This window comes from Coregonus lavaretus (assembly GCF_964263955.1).
Source record: "Coregonus lavaretus genome assembly, chromosome: 17".
NCBI classification, from domain to species: domain Eukaryota; kingdom Metazoa; phylum Chordata; class Actinopteri; order Salmoniformes; family Salmonidae; genus Coregonus; species Coregonus lavaretus.
Genome location: NC_140004.1, coordinates 9263194 through 9285201, shown reverse-complemented (window position 1 = coordinate 9285201; position 22008 = coordinate 9263194). Strand labels below are relative to the sequence as shown.

General features: G+C 40.1%; 1 protein-coding gene across 1 annotated transcript in view; it reads right to left on the bottom strand.

The window, feature by feature from the left end:
* LOC311144223 (fibrinogen C domain-containing protein 1-like) overlaps positions 1-22008 on the bottom strand; it is a 175406-nt gene that overhangs the window by 85744 nt on the left and 67654 nt on the right. The window contains exons 4-5 of the mRNA XM_084180229.1: positions 12828-12987; positions 12248-12384 (exon numbers count right to left, since the gene is read on the bottom strand). Coding sequence (XP_084036355.1) covers positions 12248-12384; positions 12828-12987 — 297 coding nt within the window. The remainder of the gene's footprint in view (positions 1-12247; positions 12385-12827; positions 12988-22008) is intronic.

Below are 22008 nucleotides of genomic sequence, written 5' to 3'. Positions count from 1 at the left end.
AGTGTTTAAGGTTAAGTTTAAGTATTAACTCCAAATGTTTAAGGTCAGGGTTAGGTTTAGGCCTTATCTCAGAAATCTTAAGGTTAGGCATTAACTCTGAATGATTAAGGTAAGGGTTAAGGTTTGGGATAGGCTTAAAATGAAAATCTCTCAAATAACTTTATATTGCTGGATTTGAACTTGATACCTTTGGAATCAGAGGCAGATGCTTATGCCCATCTGCCATTCCCATCCACAACACCCTAGCAAAACCGAAACCTACTTGAAGGTAACAGCGCTCACTGTTGCCCCTTGTGGCCGGTTTCCACGTCATCTCCCGACGTCCTCAGACATGGATGGACGTCGAATACTGACTTGTATCACGGGTGACCTGGCTGTTCACATGAGGCTATCAGGCCAATAATACGGAAAAACTAATTATACAGAGAGAAAGAGAGCAGAGAGAGAGAGAAAGAGAGCGGAGAGAGAGTGAGGGAGAGAGAGAGACGCTGCATGTCTGAGTGTGAAGCAGCAGCCCTCCTGTATCTCAGGAAAGCAGAGCTCCCAGCTCTTCCGCTGTGCAGAGAGAAACAAGAGGAGTCTGCAACCTCATCAGAAAACTGCTGGAGGCCAGCAATGATGAATAAGGTCGCTGTGACTATTAATTCCCTTTAAAAGCTCCATTCTTCACCTTCCATCGCCCACTGCTGAGATGTGGTCAAGTAGAAAATGTCTGAATTATCGGAAACTAATGCTCTCATCTGTGGGAAGCAGCTTGGTCTGTAGTCACTGGGTACTATTTGTCTCATTTAAGATTTTGGTAAAGTCCATGAATGAATCATTACACTTTGGTCTGGGAATGTGTCTCCTGGTACTCCTCTGTTAAACCAACCTCAGCCAGTCTCCTGACACCAAGCTAGGGGGAGATGACTCTAGAGCCCTGGAGACCTCAACAAGTCACAGAGGAAATGTTGCCCTGTCACTATCTCAGCTATTGCCACCCTGCATGGTGGAAGTTATGAATATTACACTCTTTTCAATTTAAAAGGCCATTGCACTACAGCTTCTCTCAGCACAAGCCATCTGGGGGTTTCTGCAGACCTTGAGTGTGACTGCAGCCGAGGAAATAAATGGAACATATTCAAAATGCACCAACGGGATAGGGCTTCCACTTTACTGATACAGTATATGGGCGGCCATTTTAAAGGCAAATGATGTCCCGCTGGTGAGCATCGACAAATAAAGCTAATATGGTGGACTAAAGATGGCGATGCAGAATGCCTCATGAGAAATAGCAATATTCAATATCTCTAAAACGGACTAAATAGTAGCACTACACTGATCTATTTACTCATGGGCAATAACATTCAAGCTGGATAATAACCCCAAAAAACGTATAAGGCTAGAGAAGTTTATTGATAAATATTATGAAAGCAGTCAAGGCCAAAACATGTCGGAGAGGAACCAGGGAAGAAATTGAGAACAGAAAAACTCCAAGAGAAAATTACGAGATTCCTCGACAGAAACCGATGATTTATGGTTTTCACCACCTGGTACGGTAAGAGTGGAAACCGACCTGCTAAAATCAATAAATGATCAATTGGGCGTACTTGAACTTGTCAGTAAATAAATAAAGGAGATGAAGGCGAGCTCGAAATGAGTGACGAAAAAGCTGCGACAAAACAAGCTAAAAGGTTCAGTCAATAAGATTGAAACAGACGTTAAAGAACTTAAAAAGGAGAACATGTTTCTGAGAGAAGCCTTACCTGGAATACAGACTAGATCCATTCGAGAAAATCAGGTACTTACTGGTATTAAAGAAAATGAGGGTGAAGATCCTGAAAGTGTGGTGAAAGAATTCCTTCTTAAAGCACTACAAATCCCAGGCGATACTGTCGACAAAATCTAACTCGAATGTGTACACTGTTTCGGACAGAGAGGACAGCGATACGAGCGCCCAATCGTTGCCAAATTTGCATTCTTTAAAGATAAAATAATGGTTAAAAGCCTGTGCAAAACACTGGCTGGCACGAAAATAGGAATGAATGATCAGTTCCCAAAGGAAAATGCAGAACGGCACAACGTTCTGTACCCACTCTTCAGAAAGAATAGACTAAAAGGGAAACGTGTAGCTCTCGTAGTCGATAAAATGTACATTGATAATAAACTGTTCTGAGATACCAAGACTACTCCATGGCTATTCTAAATAATACAATGTTCCCATAGAGGAGTCGAATAATGGAACACCCAATACTATCCATGGTAGGGATTGTAATAAAAAACAACAACAGAAAACAATAAAACACAATAATTGTTAAAGAAATAAACTACAAATACACTACACCATTCAAGATAGGGAATGTGTAAAATAATTAGTATTCAATTTTCTATTCATAGTATTTATAAATAGATTTTAATATTCAAACCCTTTGACATTTTCAACATTTTGTTACGTTACAGACTTATTTTGGAATATATAAAACATCTCATCAATCTACACACAATACCCCATAATCACAAAGCGAAAACAGGTTTTTTGAAATGTTAGCAAATGTATATACAAAAATAATTTAAAAAATACCTTATTTTACATAAGTATTCATACTCTTCACTATGTCCACCTGTGGTAAATTCAATTGATTGGACATTATTTGGAGAGGCACACACCTGTCCATATAAGGTCCCACAGTTGACAGTGCATGTCAGAGCAAAAACCAAGCCATGAGGTCGAACGAATTGTCCGTAGAGCTCCGAGACAGGATTGTGTCGAGGCACAGATCTGGGGAAGGGTAGCAAAATATTTATGCAGCATTGACAGTCCCCAAGAACACAGTGGACTCAATCATTCTTCAATGGAAGAAGTTTGGAACCACCAAGACTCTTCCTAGAGTTGGCCGCCTGGCCAAACTGAGCAATTGGGGGAGAAGGGCCTTGGTCAGGGAGGTGACAGAGCTTCAGAGTTCCTCTGTGGAGATGGGAGAACCTTCCAGAAGGACAACCAGCACTCCACCAATCAGGCCTTTATGGTAGAGTGGCCAGACGGAAGCCACTGCTCAGTAAAAGGCATGACAGCCCGCTTGGAGTTTGCCAAAAGGCACCTAAAGGACTCTCAGACCATGAGAAACAAGATTCTCCGGTCTGATGAAACCAAGATTGATTGGTCTGGAGGAAACATGGCATCATCCCTAAGGTGAAGCATGGTGATGGCAGCATCATGCTGTAGGGATGTTTTTCAGTGGCAGGTAGACTAGTCAGGATCGAGGGAAAGATGAATGGAGCAAAGTACAGAGAGATCCTTGATGAAAACCTGCTCCAGAGCGCTCAGGACCTCATGCTGGGGCGACAGTTCACCTTCCAACAGGACAACGACCCTACGCACATATCAAAGACAATGCAGGAGTGGCTTTGGGACAAGTCTCTGAATGTCCTTGAATGGCCCAGCCAGAGCTTGAACTTGAACCCGGTCAAACATCTCTGGAGAGACCTGAAAATAGCTGTGCAGCGACACTCCACATCCAACCTGACAGAGCTTGAGAGGATCTACAGAGAAGAATGGGAGAACCTTCCCAAATACAGGTGTGCCAAGCTTGTAGCGTCATACCGAAGAGGACTCAAGGCTGTAATCGCTGCCAAAGGTGCTTCAACAAAGTACTGAGTAAAGGGTCTGAGTACTTATGTAAATGTGATATTGAGTTGGGCTCTGGGATGGAACAACTCTTGAACATCTGAGCTTGTGGTTGTTTGTGGGGGAAGGGTAGATAGTATGAGTGTGTGTGTGTGTGTGTGTGTGTGTGTGTGTGTGTGTGTGTGTGTGTGTGTGTGTGTGTGTGTGTGTGTGTGTGTGTGTGTGTGTGTGTGTGTGTGTGTGTGTGTGTGTGTGTGTGTGTGTGTGTGTACGTATCCCACATCTGTTGCTATGGGGTAATGATGTTAGGGACAATACAGGATGAATCACAATAATTGTTTGCAAAAATAATAATTGTTGGCCAAAAATGTACAGAATACGGTAGAGGAATAACAAAAAGAAATGAAGGAACTTATTCAATAAAGATCAAGTGTAATATATTATAAAAAATAAAGCGAACTGGATGGAATATGGGGAAAAATACACAAAATTATTTTTTTATCTTCAACATAGAAATGCTACCAAAAAGTATTTACTGAAACTTGTTCCAAATGAGGAAGCAAAGTACTTTAAGCATATGTTTTCGTTTGAGTCTCCTCAATCTCCACTAACCAAAGTTAATTGTAAGGATTTTTTTCTAATAATAATGTAAAATTAACAGCTGTACAGAAAGACTCATATGAAGGCCAAATTACAGAGGAGGAACTTCTTGATGCAATTATAGCTGTTAAGTCCAGGAAAATACCAGGGCTGGATGGCATACCAGTTGAGGTATACCAAACCTTTTTTTATGTACTCAGAGGACCGTTATTAGCATGTTTTAACCACGCCTATAAAAATGGTAGATTATCAGATACTCAACAAGATGGTCTGATTTCATTATTACTAAAACAGGAGCCAAGTGGTATATATAAAGATCCAGTCCATTAAAACAATTTGAGGCCCCTTACACTTCAGTGTTGTGATGCAAAAATTGTAGCAAAATGCATAGTGTGCATAGAATAAAAAAAGGTATTGTCTGATATTATTCATTCTAATCAGACAGGTTTGTTACATGGACAATACATTGGAGATAATATAAGACAAGTACTGGAAACAATAGAACACTATGACAAATCTGGGAAACCAGGCCTGGTATTCATAGCTGACTTTGAAAAGGCTTTTAATAAAGTACGACTGGATTTTATATACAGTGGGGAAAAAAAGTATTTAGTCAGCCACCAATTGTGCAAGTTCTCCCACTTAAAAAGATGAGAGAGGCCTGTAATTTTCATAATAGGTACACGTCAACTATGACAGACAAATTGAGAAAAAAAAAAACTGAAAATCACATTGTAGGACTTTTAATGAATTTATTTGCAAATGATGGTGGAAAATAAGTATTTGGTCACCTACAAACAAGCAAGATTTCTGGCTCTCACAGACCTCTAACTTCTTCTTAAAGAGGCTCCTCTGTCCTCCACTCGTTACCTGTATTAATGGCACCTGTTTGAACTTGTTATCAGTATAAAATACACCTGTCCACAACCTCAAACAGTCACACTCCAAACTCCACTATGGCCAAGACCAAAGAGCTGTCAAAGGACACCAGAAACAAAATTGTAGACCTGCACCAGGCTGTGAAGACTGAATCTGCAATAGGTAAGCAGCTTGGTTTGAAGAAATCAACTGTGGGAGCAATTATTAGGAAATGGAAGACATACAAGACCACTGATAATCTCCCTCGATCTGGGGCTCCACGCAAGATCTCACGCCGTGGGGTCAAAATGATCACAAGAACGGTGAGCAAAAATCCCAGAACCACACGGGGGGACCTAGTGAATGACCTGCAGAGAGCTGGGACCAAAGTAACAAAGCCTACCATCAGTAACACACTACGCCGCCAGATACTCAAATCCTGCAGTGCCAGACGTGTCCCCCTGCTTAAGCCAGTACATGTCCAGGCCCGTCTGAAGTTTGCTAGAGTGCATTTGGATGATCCAGAAGAGGATTGGGAGAATGTCATATAGTAAATAATGGTTACTTCTCAGAAAGTATTTGACTGTCAGGAGGAGTAAAACAAGTTGTCCACTATCGGCATATCTATTTATTATGACCATCGAAATGTTAGCTATTAAAATCTGATCCAACAATTATATCAAGGTGCTAGAATTCCAGGGCTTAAAAACAAAGGTGTCATTGTACGCTGATGATTCATGTTTTCTTTTAAATTCACAATTTGGATCCCTCCACAGCCTCATAGAGGATCTAGATAATTTTTCTAACCTCTCTGGATTACAACCAAATTATGATAAGTGTACTATATTACATTTTGGATCACAAAAAAATACAACTTTTACATTACTGTGTAGTTTACCAATAATAATGGTCTGACGGTGAAGTGGACATACTTGGTATTCATATCCTGAAATAAAGAAATTATCTCACCACAATACATGTTAATATAAAGTTATCAAAAATAGATAAGATCTTGCTTTGTGGAAAAATCACCCTGATTAACTCTTTATTCATTTCCCAGTTTACGTATTTGCTTACGGCCTTGCCTACACCTAGCGACTTGTTTTTTTAAATTATAAGAGCAAAACATTTTCCATTTGATTTGGAACGGCAAGCCAGACAAAATTAAACGGGCCTATTTATATAATGAATATGAATTCGGAGGGCAGAAATGACTAAATATTAAAGCATTAGACCTCTCACTAAAGGCTACAGTCATACAGTCATAAAAAAGTTATACTTAAATCCGAACTGGTTCTCTAGCAGATTAGTAAGAATGTCTCACCCTATGTTCAAGAATGGCCTTTTTGGCCTCAGATCAATAACCAGACCCCCTCTCACCCACAGAAGAGGGGAGGGGGGACCGGGCTGGATATGACACCTTAACACTCAGTGGTAAATTAGGCAGGAGGGGATATCTCTTGCTCTCCAGTATTGATTGGAATGCCCCTTTGTCTCCAGAAGACCTATGCTGCCTAAACTCTTACGTCCAAAAAGTGAATACTTCTAAGTGAATGTTTCTAAGATAAGAATGTGGGGAATGGTCAGTGGGGATCTAAAGAATAATCATGTCATATTGTTTATTATTTTGTGATGTCATTAAGAATGGTATCAAGAAAATACTGTAACTTGGAAAGTATACAGTTGAAGTCGGAAGTTTACATACACTTAGGCTGGAGTCATTAAAACTCGTTTTTCAACCACTCCACAAATTTCTTGTTAACAAACTATAGTTTTGGCAAGTCGGTTAGGACATCTACTTTGTGCATGACACAAGTAATTTCTCCAACAATTGTTTACAGACAGATTATTTAACTTATAATTCACTGTATCACAATTCCAGTGGGTCAGAAGTTTACATACACTAAATTGACTGTGCCTTTAAACTGTTTGGGAAATTCCAGAAAATGATGTCATGGCTTTAGAAGCTTCTGATAGGCTAATTGACATCAGTGGAGTCAATTGGAGGTGTACCTGTGGATGTATTTCAAGGCCTACCTTCCAACTCAGTGCCTCTTTGCTTGACATCATGGGAAAATCAAAAGAAATCAGCCAAGACCTCAGAAAAAAAATAGTAGACCTCCACATGTCTGGTTCATCCTTGGGAGCAATTTCCAAATGCCTGAAGGTACCACGTTCATCTGTACAAACAATACTACGCAAGTATAAACACCATGGGACCACACAGCCGTCATACCGCTCAGGAAGGAGACACGTTCTGTCTCCTAGAGATGAACGTACTTTGGTGCGAAAAGTGCAAATCGATCCCAGAACAACAGCAAAGGACCTTGTGAAGATGCTGGAGGAAACAGGTACAAAAGTATCTATATCCACAGTAAAACGAGTCCTATATCGACATAACCTGAAAGGCTGCTCAGCAAGGAAGAAGCCACTGCTCCAAAACTGCCATAAAAAAGCCAGACTGCACATGGGGACAAAGATCATACTTTTTGGAGAAATGTCCTCTGGTCTGATGAATCAAAAATAGTTTGGCCATAATGACCATTGTTATGTTTGGAGAAAAAAGTGGGTTGCTTGCAAGCCGAAGAACACCATCCAAACCGTGAAGTACGGGGGTGGCAGCATCATGCTGTGGGGTTGCTTTGCTGCAAGAGGGACTGGTGCACTTCACAAAATAGATGGCATCATGAGGAAGGAAAATTATGTGGATATATTGAAGCAACATCTCAAGACATCAGTCAGGAAGTTAAAGCTTGATCGCAAATGGGTCTTCTAAATGGACAATGACCTCAAGCATACTTCCAAAGTTGTTGCAAAATGGCTTAAGGACAACAAAATCAAGGTATTGGAGTGGCCATCACAAAGCCCTGACCTCAATCCTATAGAATATTTGTGGGCAGAACTGAAAACCTGACTCAGTTACACCAGCTCTGTCAGGAGGAATTGGCCAAAATTCATCCAACTTATTGTGGGAAGCATGTGGAAGGCTACCCGAAACGTTTGACCCAAGTTAAACAATTTAAAGGCAATGCTACCAAATACTAATTGAGTGTATGTAAACTTCTGACCCACCGAGAAAACCTGAAATAAATCACTCTCTACTATTATTCTGACATTTCACATTCTTAAAATAAAGTGGTGATCCTAACTGACCTAAGACAGGGAATTTTTACTAGGATTAAATGTCAGGAATTGTGAAAAAATGAGTTTAATTGTATTTGGCTAAGGTGTATGTAAACTTCCGTCTTCAACTGTATCTCCTTTATCCGTAAAGTTTTCATCCAATACGTTGTGTATATAATATGGAAAATTATGAGAGTATTTTTGTTAAGATATGAATGTGATTTTAGTTTTCTAACGAGATCATCTTTTTTGGTGATGCTTTGCACCAGTAAGTAGACACGCCCCGAATGAGCTCAGAGATCGTGTCAGCATGACGGAACACCCTTTTCACCAGAGTGTATAAAGGATGAGTTAAGAATTAACATAGCAGACCAGAAAGACGTCGCGAGTGGTCGCTACACGTCTGAAAATGGTTGGAACGTTGAACCTCAACACGAGGTGAAGAAGATCCTCCCAGACTAGACCTGAACATCGCCAGGCTGCAGCTGTGCCTGTAAAGTGATTCAAACTCTGACTATCCACAAGAGGTGGCGACCCAAAAACGGACAGCTGTGCCATATTGATTGCAAAATAGTTGGGAAGAGATTTTCGATGTACCGATTCCATGGCACATGGTTTATGAACTGATCCACAAAAAGACGCTGAATTCAAAACTTTTTTCAATTAAAATTATTATAAAAAATTCTTACAACCAATAGTATGTTATATACTGTATATGGGGGATACAACCATCCCAGCTCTGCAGATTTTGCTGCAAAGAGACAGACTCATTAGATCATTTGTTTTTGTACTGTCCATATACTGTCCTCTGTAGCTCAATTGGTAGAGCATGGTGCTTGTAACACCAGGGTAGTGGGTTCGATCCCCGGGACCACCCATATGTAAAAATGTATGCACACATGACTGTAAGTCGCTTTGGATAAAAGTGTCTGCTAAATGGCATATTATTATTATTATGTAGCTTGTTTTTGGTGGTAGGTTCAGGAATTGCAACCTGGAGCTAAATCTGCAAATGGCACTGCTGGGTGATTTAAAAAGTCATAGTCAATCGATCAATAATATAATAATACTCTTAGAATTTTTTGTATCTTTAATTTACAATCTGTAGAAACTATGAGACTAGAAAGGTTCAGAACTTTTGTGAAACATCACAGCACAGTCGAGAAATATATGGCAAATAGAAATCAAACCTGGATGGCGTTCAGAGATAGATGGAAGGGGTTGAGTGGAGATGAAGGGTGGGATTAAAAATAACAAGATAACTAATGTAAAATATACTGTGTCCGTAAAATGTATATAGGTTCAGAACTTTTGTGAAACAGCACAGTTAACAAACATATGGTAAATAGAAATCAAAACTGGATGGTCTTCAGAGATAGCTGGGAGGGGTTGAGGGTAGCTGAAGTATGGGATTAAAAACAAACAAAAGATAACTATTATAAAATATACTGTGTCCGTAAAATTTACAGTATATAGTATGTATAAGCTGGAAGTAGAAGCTTAAGTGTTGTTGTCCATTAGTTTACTCCAATTAGGGGAGGGGTGGTAGGGTTAGGGGAAAATTATAAAGGAAAATATATTTAAAAATATACATATTTTATATATATACAGTACCAGTCAAAAGTTTGGACACACCTACCCATTCAAGGGTTTTTCTTCATTTGTACTATTGTCTACATTGTAGAATAATAGTGACGACATCAAAACTATGAAATAACACATATGGAATCATGTAGTAACCAAAAAAGTGTTAAACAAATATATTTTATATTTGAGATTCTTCAAAGTAGCCATCCTTTGCCTTGATAACAGCTTTGCACACTCTTGGCATTCCCTCAACCAGCTTAGTGAGGAATGCTTTTCCAACAGTCTTGAAAGAGTTCCCACGTATACTGAGCACTTGTTGGCTGCTTTTCCTTCACTCTGCAGTCCAACTCAATCCAAACCATCTCATTTGGGTTGAGGTCGGGTGATTGTGGAGGCCAGGTCATCTGATGCGGAACTTCATCCCTCTCCTTGGTCAAATAGCCTGGAGGTTTGTTTTGGGTCATTGTCCTGTTGAAAAACAAATGATAGGCCCACTAAGCACAAACCAGATGGGATGGCGTATCGCTGCAGAATGCTGTGGTAGCCATGCTGGTTAAGTGTGCCTTGAATTCTAAATAAATCACTGACAGTGTCCCCAGCAAAGCATCCCCACACCATTACACCTCCTCCTCCATTCTTCATGGTGGGAACCACACATGCAGAGATCATCCGTTCACCTACTCTGTCTCACAAAGACAATGCGGTTTGAACCAAAAATCTCAAATTTGAACTCATCAGACCAAAGGACAGATTTCCACCGGTCTAATGTCCATTGCTCATTTTTCTTGGCCCAAGCAAGTCTCTTCTTCTTATTGGTGTCCTTTAGTAGTGGTTTCTTTGCAGCAATTCAACCATGAAGGCCTGATTCACGCAGTCTCCTCTGAACAGTTGATGTTGAGATGTGTCTGTTACTTGAACTCTGTGAAGCATTTATTTGGGCGGCAATCTGAGGTGCAGTTAACTCTAATTAACTTATCCTCTGCAGCAGAGGTAACTCTGGGTCTTCCCATCCTGTGGTGGTTCTCATGAGAGCCAGTTTCATCATAGCGCTTGATGGTTTTTTGCGACTGCACTTGAAGAAACTTCAAAGTTCTTGACATTTTCCGGATTGACTAACCATGTCTGAAAGTAATGATGAACTGTCGTTTCTCTTTGCTTATTTGAGCTGTTCTTGCCATAATATGGACTTGGTCTTTTACCAAATAGAGCTATCTTCTGTATCCCACCCCTACCTTGTCACAACACAATTGATTGGCTCAAACGCATTAAGAAGGAAATAATTCCACAAATTAACTTTTAACAAGGCACACCTGTTAATTGAAATGCATTCCAGGTGACTACCTCATGAAGCTGGTTGAGAGAATGCGAAGAGTGTGCAAAGCTGTCATCAAGGCAAAGGGTGGCTATTGGAAGAATCTCAAATATAAAATATATTTTGATTTGTTGAGCACTTTTTTGGTTACTTCCTGATTCCATATGGGTTATTTCATAGTTTTGATGTCTTCACTATTATTCTACATAAATGTAAAAACATTTAAAAATAAAGAAAAACCCTGGAATGACTAGGTGTGTCCAAGCTTTTGACTGATACTGTATATATATATATTTACTAAGAAAATAAAAATGATGCAGACAATTACATTGATGGAAGCCACAATCTATCTGCAATATTAAAGCTGATCTACCCCCTAAATAATTAATTAATTAATAAAACCCCATGCAGGATCTTTGTTTACCTCATGTCATGCTGTCATATCTAAAGTATAATGCTCTGTGCTGGAGGTTGGTCTGGTGATCAAAACTGCAGCCTCCAGACAAAACATGCCCCCAACAGCTGAGGTTCCAATCCTCATTGTGCCAGTTGCTATACTGCCCTCCCACTCTACTTATCCCACTATAATGTCAATGCTTTCTAAATAAAGCAAGACTAACAATGCTCTGTCTACACAACAGTCTAGAATAACATGAAATGCAAGAGAGGTAGGAAAGCTAAGAAGCCGCTGGATATTACCTTCAAGGCACTTGAAAAGTTAATGGGCTTTGTATTGAAACACATTGTGATTAATTTGAAAAAAGAGAAAGAGGTACTTTTAAGTGATACTTCATGCTCAGAATAATTGGCTTTTTTAGCAATAAAGTAATGGAGGTCACTTTAGGAATAGTGATGAGAAAAGTAATACAAATTAATTTCTCCAAACATACCCTGAAAGTTAGACTTTTCTGATAGTGTGCTATTAAAGCTCCTATGTGTTTGATGAATGAGTGAGTGAGTGATGCTTTTAACTGCTCTGTGATGAAATTAAAAAGAAACAAACAACATTGGTTTGGTGCATGCATCTGTCTGTCTGTCCATCTGTCGTGTGGATGTACTGTATATAGTACATTGCTATCAAGTACTGGTATCATACCTAAACATGTTTGTTTCTCCTACACAGCAGGGCGTGACACAGGTTGACACAAAGATGAGACACTCACCGTCCATCCTCCTCCGTCCGTTGTCATGTCACAGAAGACCTGGAAGCCAGCAGGGTAGTGTGTGGGAAAGACAGAGTAGATCCCATCCTCCCGCTGGCCACTGGCGAAGATATCACTGCAGTCCCGAGGTCTGGAGCCTAGCGAGATCAGATAGACACCTGATTAACTTTTAAATCCTAGATTTTCTCATAGAAATGATTCAATTAAACCAGTGAGCTCCACCAATTTATTCTCTTAATAGTCTGTCTTATCTCTGAATATACCCAGACAGCTTCACTACACCCTGTCCAAATCCTGTATGTACCTTATAGAAAAGCCATTTTTGTACAAATATTATTTGGGATATCAGAGTATGCAAACAGCTAACACAGTCTCAACCTATTTCAATATGAAGCTGTGCTTTTTTTCCTCTAGTGCAATTGTGAACAGTAGCCATGTCAGACATTAAATACATCTAACATATGGTTCACTGCAGCTCAAGGGATCAACAATTGTCCTACAGCTGACATGGTGTAGTTAAGTGATGTCCATGCACTCATTTACTATTTCTCCTTCCACCAGCCACTATCCATAGGCCTACCATTGGAGCAGCCATTGGGCCGACTATTACGGACAGGTGCTCTCTGGAGGTCTGCCTTCAGCTTGCTCTTCAGGTTCCCTGTCTCCTTTTGCATGGAGTTGAGTGTATCACTCACGGAGTTCACCACCTTCACCATGTTGATCTGGCTCTCGGACAGCAGCTGGAAACAAACACACAAACAGCCCATTAAAGGGCCACTCTGTATTTGGAAAAACAACTAAACAGCAGCCTTGCAACCTGCTATGAAGCTGCCGGATGGGGCTGGAGAAATGACTGACAGAGCTAGGATGAAATGTCCTAACAGTAACTGTTTTGAACAATGTATTTGGATGTAATGTTAGTTAGGTGTACTTGTACAGTATGTACCTGACACATGAAATTCGTTTTTCTAAAGGATTTCCTTTGACTAAACTAATCTCCAGTTGAAGAGGGCATGCAGACACCTCCCATTCTCTCATATCTTAGACATCAGGGATCATGCGATATCACTTCAGGCTCTCTTAATCTACACACACGAGGACATTAGATTACATTCCCTTGGTAGACATGGCATTAACAGCAAACTCCACACAATTGGGAGTAAATGCAATTAGGCTTTCCCTGAGTGTGAGTGTTCATTAATCAGAATGTAGGGTGTACAATCAAAAATGAATAATTTGACAAATGGTTAAAGTAATATGTTAATTCTGTAGATAATCCTCTAAGAAAACGAATGGTTCAAACCTCATGTCTCTATCATAATCCGTTCAAATGTTTTTTGAGTTTTTACCCATGTAGGATGGCCAGAATTAGGGTGACTAAATCAATGGAGGTCAGAGAAAAAAAGTGGTCACAAATCTGGAAAATTGCATCATGTCTGCTAGGCTGGATTCTGGCCTACTGGCCACCTGACAGGCACACTTTCCTGTTGAACTCGTCATCTTTCTTCTCAAATCTGAAGAACATAAAACAATATAGAGTTAAGATGTATATCGATTTTGAGACATAACATGTAGTATTTTCATATTTTAGTGTACGCTATAGATATTAATTCTAAATTCCTATTCTTCTTCGAGAATGTCTCAGAAAAACAATCGTACCTCTGTGAAATGTCAATTGAGCACTGAGCGTGCCGTATACCAAGTTTTTTATTTTCAAAGCCTTTTACGTTTACAGTGTAGTTTTGGCAAGTCGGTTAGGACATCTACTTTGTCCAACAATTGTTTACAGACAGGTTATTTCACTTATAATTCACTGTATCACAATTCCACTGAGTCAGAAGTTTACATACACTAAGTTGACTGTGCCTTTAAACAGCTTGGAAAATTCCAGAAAATAATGTCATGGCTTTAGAAGCTTCTGATAGGCTAATTGACATAATTTGAGTCAAATGGAGGTGTACCTGTGGATGTATTTCAAGGCCTACCTTCAAACTCAGTGCCTCTTTCCTTGACATAATGCGAAAATCAAAAGAAATCAGCCAAGACCTCAGAAAAAAATTTGTAGACCTCCACAAGTCAGCCTTAGGAGCAATTTCCAAATGCCTGAAGGTACCACGCTCATCTGTACAAACAATAGTACGCAAGTATAAACAGCATGGGACCAAGCAGCCGTCATACCACTCAGTAAGGAGACGCGTTCTGTCTCCTAGAGATGAACGTACTTTGGTGCGAAAAGTGCAAATCAATCCCAGAACAACAGCAAAGGACCTTGTGAAGATGCTGGAGGAAACCAGTACAAAATAATCTATATTCACAGTAAAACGAGTCCTATATCGACATTACCTGAAAGGCCGCTCAGCAAGGAAAAAGCCACTGCTCCAAAACCGCCATAAAAAAGCCAGACTACATTTTTTCAACTGCACACAGAAATACAACTGTTTGGCCATAATGACCATCGTTATGTTTGGAGAAAAAAGGGGGGGCCTTGCAAGCCGAAGAACACCATCCCAACCGTGAAGCACGGGGGTGGCAGCATCATGCTGTGGGGGTGCTTTGCTGCAGGAGGGACTGGTGCACTTCACAAAATAGATGGCATCATGAGGAAGGAAAATTATGTGGATATATTGAAGCAACATCTCAAGACATCAGTCAGGAAGTTAAAGCTTGGTCGCAAATGGGTCTTCCAAATGGACAATGACCCCAAGCATACTTCCAAAGTTGTGGCAAAATGGCTTAAGGACAACAAAGTCAACGTATTGGAGTGGCCATCACAAAGCCCTGACCTCAATCCTATAGAACATTTGTGGGCAGAACTGAAAGAGCGTTTTTGAGCAAGGAGGCCAACAAACCTGACTCAGTTACACCAGCTCTGTCAGGAGGAATGGGCCAAAATTCACCCAACTTATTGTGGGAAGCTTGTGGAAGGCTACCCGAAACGTTTGACCCAAGTTAAACAATTTAAAGACAATGCTACCAAATACTAATTGAGTGTATGTACATTTCTGACCCACTGGGAATGTGATTAAATAAATAAAAGCTGAAATAAATAATTATCTCTACTATTATTCTGACATTTCGCATTCTTAAAATAAAGTGGTTATCCTAACTGACCTAAGACAGGGAATTTTTACTAGGATTAAATGTCAGGAATTGTGAAAAACTGCGTTTACATTTATTTGGCTAAGGTGTATGTAAACTTCCGACTTCAACTTTAGACAGGTGTGTGCCTTTCCAAATCATGTCCAATCAATTGAATTTACCACAGGTGGATTCCAATCAAGTTGTAGAAACATCTCAAGGATGATCAATGGAAACAGGATGCACCTGAGCTCAATTTCGAGTCTCATAGCAAAGGGTCTGAATACTTATGTAAATAAGGTATTTCTGATTTATATTTTTGTAAAAAAATCTAAAAACCTGTTTTCACTTTGTTATTATGGGGTATTGATGAGGGAAAAAAATTATGTAATACATTTTAGAATAAGGCTGTAACGTAACAAAATGTGGAAAAAAGGAAAGGGTCTGAATACTTTCTGAATGCACTGTTATTCAGTTTGTGTCATGCAAATGTAGCTTTTTGCGACCAGCGGAACCAACTTTGACGACGACCACCACAAAATTTAAAATCCTCAAAAGTTGTTACGAGAAACCTGCATCACTATGTCAACAGAGCTCAGTACTTATAATCATCTGTATTACAGTAGGTTACGAAATCCAACTTTTTTGATATAATGTTAATGATATGTTTGAGAAAGACCCCACTGAACAATTCAGAACATTAATATTCATATTTGTCTTGGTAAAATGTATTTTATAACATAAGGAAGTTACATTTCGTCACCAAAGCGCATTTTCACCCACTCTAGGAAGTTTACAGCATGGGTGGGCAATAATTTCATCTCAAGAGCGACATCGGCATTTCATTTTCCAGACCGATTTGTTTGTCAAAAGCAATTTGCTGAACAAAGTTATTTGAAAAGATATAGGTCCATTATAATGTCGACATAATTTCTATCTAGTTTTAGACCTTCAATAGTGGCCTGGAGTGTTTTTTAACCCAAAATAATCATTTCCCAAATGAATTTAATTATAACAATATTTATTTTACTCAAACATCCCTGGGTCGGAATGAATGGGCCAAAAAGCAAAAAGGAGGTCGGTGAGCAGCAGCATCAAACCACAGAGGCTGCCAACAAGCCCAGCAGGGTTGATGCTGCTGAGCTCCAGCTAGCTCCGCGTGCAAAACCTACCCACCCTTCCACAAGCGTCGCCAGGATAATGGCTCCACAGCCCCCTCCACCTCCGTCTGTTCCTGACGATCTTGGAATAGAGAAGCCAGCCCAGGTTAGCCTAGAATCCTACCCTAGCCGCAGGTTTTCTGTCCAAAAACGTTCATTTTATAGCAATTGGTTCATAGGAAGAGAGTGGCTGTGATACTCAGTTACTGCAGATTAGAGCCCTGCATGGGCATGAAATTAAGATTAAGATATTGGAGATAGGAATCTCATTCGGCAATGAATAGAGGAACGTGTAACGCCCCACCCAGCAGACTGTCGACCAATCGTGTTCACGTTGACATGCTGCGTCACGCTGTTGCTAAGCTAATCATCACGCAATCCCTTCAGGGTATGAGTCGAGAAATGTGCCTAGTTTCCTCGAAAGTACATCATGTCACGATTCCAAAGCTATACAACAATATAGATAGCAAGTTAATTATCTCACATCTTGGAAAAGATTTGTAATGTTTTACTTCTTGACAAATAAATTAATGCTAATGTTGGGTTTTTGAGCTAGCGCCCAATTGACTCCCATTCACTCCTTGAAGGAGAGCTCTCCTTGTCCCAGAATCGCCCAGAATTCACCGCCCGGCCCATTGACGTAGTATGGGCAACGTATACAGCTCATTTTCCACTTTGACAAATGTGTTCACTCAGCACAGAAGAAGCATGCTACACCCGAGGAAAGCTAAACTAATCCAACTGGCATTTGAGGGGGATCTTACAAGAAGATTTCTGGGAGAATGGAATGATCAATTACTCAGGAAGTTCCACAGAGCATCAAGGAGGCTGCAACTCTTCTGAAAAGGTAAGAAACAATCTAGCTGGTTAGTTTTATCAACATCTTGGTGGTATAGCCAGTGGCATCATTCAGCAAAAATCTAGGGTATGGAATGGCAAAATGACTTCCGTGTGTGTAGGGCTCTGTCCATGGTGCTGCTTGAGCGCAGCGGAGATTTCAAGCCAACCTGTCACTTCTTGGTCAAAAGCACTCAATGATGTCGGCATTTTAACTTTTATGTTTATTGTGGTATAGCGTGATAAACAGAATTCAATATAATTCCATTGCAAGAACCCAAATAATGCCCCTGGGTATAGGTACATATCGGTTTGTTTCATCATACAAATAGTGTCACAAGTGTAGAGAGGTGTAGGCAGGAGGCAGTCGCAGGGTTAGTTACTACTGAATATATTAAAGCACCATAGCTTAAAGCAGGACGAAACCCACAGTGCAAAATATAAAGGACTCAGGAAATAGTAGGAGCGATTCCTCTCAGGAAAACAAGCAACATATACAATGACCGACAAAGACAATTGACAGAGAGAGTATATATACAGTGATAGAGTGGGGATTGGAACCAGGTGTGTGTAATGATGACGAGACAAGTCCGGGGTTGATGAGTGAAGGGCATTTGCCAGCAGCAGGTTCGGCAGCAGCTAGAAGGCCGGCGACGCCTGAGCTGGACAAGAGGGGGAGCCAAAGCGAAGGCTGGTGTGACAAATAGAGACATTCTATTATAGTTTTCTTGGTAGCCTATTGGTTTTCGTGGTTGTTAATGGAACTGTGCATATTGGAAATGTGTTTATGGTAGGCTGGCATTGCTTAATTGATTACGAGGGTCGAATTTGATCCACATACAGTACCAGTAAAAAATTTGGACACACCTACTCATTCCAGGGTTTTTCTTTATTTTTACTATTTTCTACATTGTAGAATAATAGTGAAGAAATCAAAACTATGAAATAACACATATGGAATCATGTAGTAACCAAAAAAGTGTTAAACAAATCAAAATATATTTTATATTAGAGATTCTTCAAAGTAGCCACCATTTGCCTTGATGACAGCTTTGCACAATCTTGGAATTTTGTCACTGTGGAAATGCCCTGGGATATTATTTGCTTGAACTCTCGGCTTGTAAAAAGTGATGTAGGCCTACAATTCTCATTAAAACATATTTCGTTCTAGGGCACATATGATAACAATAAATATGACAAGGGGGCGCCAAATATAAAAATTACACTGTGCTCTGACCTTCAGTTATCACCCCTTTTGCAGCTTTTTTTAATAATTGAAAACAGATCCAGAGGTCTCACCATTAAAATCAATAACTAAATTACCCCACCTCTCTCTTCTTTCCTCCGAAACATTTTTCTTATCTCCCTCCGGGTACTATTATCAACACTGTCAAATGGCTCCCCAGAAAGAACTGCCTGGAAAGCACAACTACACTCCTCACTTTTACCTGCTACCTTGTCTGAAGGAGAAGGCCTTGGCTCTACTCTCTAAATGTACATTTTGCCTGACAGTGTTCTTACAGCTTAGGCTCTGTGTCTCCGACACTCATTGTGTGAATGTAAATGTGACTGTGCAGCAGTGTTTGGCTGGCTGTCAGTGAGCAGATGCCACTTGGAGACAGGAGAGGGACAGGGAAGGGGGAGAAGTGCCAACTGGTGTTCATTTAACGGCTAAGGTGACAGATGAGTCAAGATGAGTCAAGCCTTCTTCTTGATTCCAATGACTTAGCGAGGGCAGAAATGGTTGTTTCTGTGACAGAGGCTATAATCACCACATCCCTGATGGAATGTAACACTGTAGCAACGGACCGGGTATCTATTGCCTGTAGTGATCATTCTAATGAGGTCACTTTGATAATGAAGTGACCGTAGGCATCAGGGCTCTTGCAGGACTTTGAATTCATAGTGGGAATCAAGGTAGTTAACAGCACCACCCCCTCTCCTTTTGGAATCCCAATCCCTTTCATATTTCATTATTTAGGACAGTCTAGTAGAAAGAAGACAGGGAGACAGATATAGGGGAGCAGTCAGATGGGAATGGCTAAAACATGTTTAGAACCCCTGGGGGATATGGTCTGTAGTCAGCAGAACTACCACTAGACCAGACTCGGACACCATCCACTTCTACCACAACTGTCTAAAGGTGATCTCCTGCAAATCCACTTTCAAAGCCTCTATACCTCACACTCTCCTTATGACCTACTTAGCTGTTGTAATTATCCCTGACACAGGGTATAAAATACAGTAGGTTAGGAAAGTAGATCTATTTTTTCATTATTTACTATAGTTGAATCCAATATTACAGAAGTTGCGGGAGTTGGCAAAAAGGTAGAGAGGTATGAGAGGAGATACAAATGTTTTTTTTCCTCTGGCAGACCTTGATAGCTTTGACAACTGGGCTATGGATTATGGTTATTGTCTGCATCATGGCATACAGTACTCAGTACTCTGGTGAAATGTAGGCTCTAGTTACCATTGAATGGATCTTGAAAATGTGTTGCTTTGTATTGTGCAGTTCTCCTTCTGCTGCTACACACTGTTAAAATAGTAGTATTGTGCAGTAAAACCATGAAAAGTAGTGCACCTAAGCTGAGATCTGGTGTTTGAATGTAAACCCAATGTAAGTGTTACAATACACTGAATGTATTTCAAAACAGAATGGAAGTACTCTGAATCACCCAAAGTGGTTCTTCAATATGAATAATTGAGTTTTTAAGAGTGTTGTGAAAACACTTTTTGGTGTTTCAGTGCATGTAAAGGGCAGCATTAAAACACAAAAATAATAATTTGGCATACAATCAAATGGTTTTAAATTGCAAATGGATTTTCACATATATATTGATTGAGTATGATTTTCATGTCCTCTTGCTCAGTTGTGCACCAGGGCCTCCAACTCCTCTTTCTATTCTGGTTAGAGCCAGTTTGCGCTGTTCTGTGAAGAGAGTAGTACACAGCGTTGTACGAGATCTTCAGTTGCTTGGCAATTTCTCGCATGGAATAGCCTTAATTTCTCAGAACAAGAATAGACTGACGAGTTTCAGAAGAAAGTTATTTGTTTCTGGTCATTTTTATTCTGTAATCGAACCCACAATTGCTGATGCTCCAGACACTCAACTAGTCTCAAGAAGGCCAGTTGTATTGCTTCTTTAATCAGCACAACAGTTTTCAGCTGTGCTAACATAATTGCAAAAGGGTTTTCTAATGATCAATTAGCCTTTTAAAATGATAAACTTGGATTAGCAAACACAACATGCCATTGGAACACAGGACTGATGGTTGCTGATAATGGGCCTCTGTACGCCTATGTAGATATTCCATTAAAAATCATCCGTTTCCAGCTACAATAGCCATTTACAACATTAACAATTTCTACACTGTATTTCTGATCAATTTGATGTTATTTGAATGGACAAAAAAAATTGCTTTTCTCTCGAAAACAAGGACATTTCTAAGTGACCCCAAACTTTTGAATGGTAGTGTAGGTTAAATGCACCATTTTAGAACCGGAGTTTTTAGCAACGGCATGGCTTATACGCATTAGAGGCTGCCAATGGCGTTGAATGCATAGCGAAGACCGGGGCTAAATGTAACACGGATCAGGTGAAACAGGTTATTTACAGTACATGATCCTTGTTTGGTTGAGTGCCAGTGGAACGTTTTTTTGGGGGGGCGACATTCAAGTCATCAATATGTTGCTAGCAGCAAGATAACCTCATGTTTAGACTGTAGAGTTGGTGATCTAGCTAATGAGTAGTCCAATGGGGTACATGGGCAACCCTCAGCCTATTTATAGACAATATGCTGCATCAGGTGGGCTACATCAGGTGATAATAATTATTGCTAAATAGCACGCCTGCCTCATAATATGGATTAATAAGTTATATTGGGCTCATTTCTGAAGGGGGAAATTATATTTTAATTCATTTTGGAGTAGGATGTCCTTTTAAAAAGTCACCAGAACTGACATTCTCACGGTCATTCTCCCCCCCAAAATTGTAGATCACTCCGCGACCTATAGTATGCTGTGATATGTGCTTTTGTCAGTATATATTTAGGCCAGTATATTAGGCCTCCCAAATCCCAATTTTAACCACTGGCTACATGGAGTTGTTACCCTTTGCCTTGATGACAGCTTTGCACACGCTTGGCATTCTCTCAACCAGCTTCATGAGGTAGTCACCTGGAATGCATTTGAATTAACACGTGTGCCTTCTTAAAAGTTAATTTGTGGAATTTCTTTCATTCTTAATGCGTTTGAGCCAATCAGTTGTGTTGTGACAAGGTAGGGGTGGTATACAGAAGATAGCCCTATTTGGTAAAATACCAAGTCCATATTATGGCAAGAACAGCTCAAATAAGCAAAGAGAAACGACAGTCCATCATTACTTTAAGACATGAAGGTCAGTCAATCCGGAACATTTCAAGAACTTTCAAAGTTTCTTCAAGTGCAGTCGCAAAAACCATCAGGCGCTATGATGAAATTGGCTCTCATGACGACCGCCACAGGAAAGGAAGACCCAGAGGTACCTCTGCTGCAGAGGATAAGTTCATTAGAGTTAACTGCACCTCAGATTGCCGCCCAAATAAATGCTTCACAGAGTTCAAGTAACAGACACATCTCAACATCAACTGTTCAGAGGAGCCTGCGTGAATCAGGCCTTCATGGTCGAATTGCTTCAAAGAAAC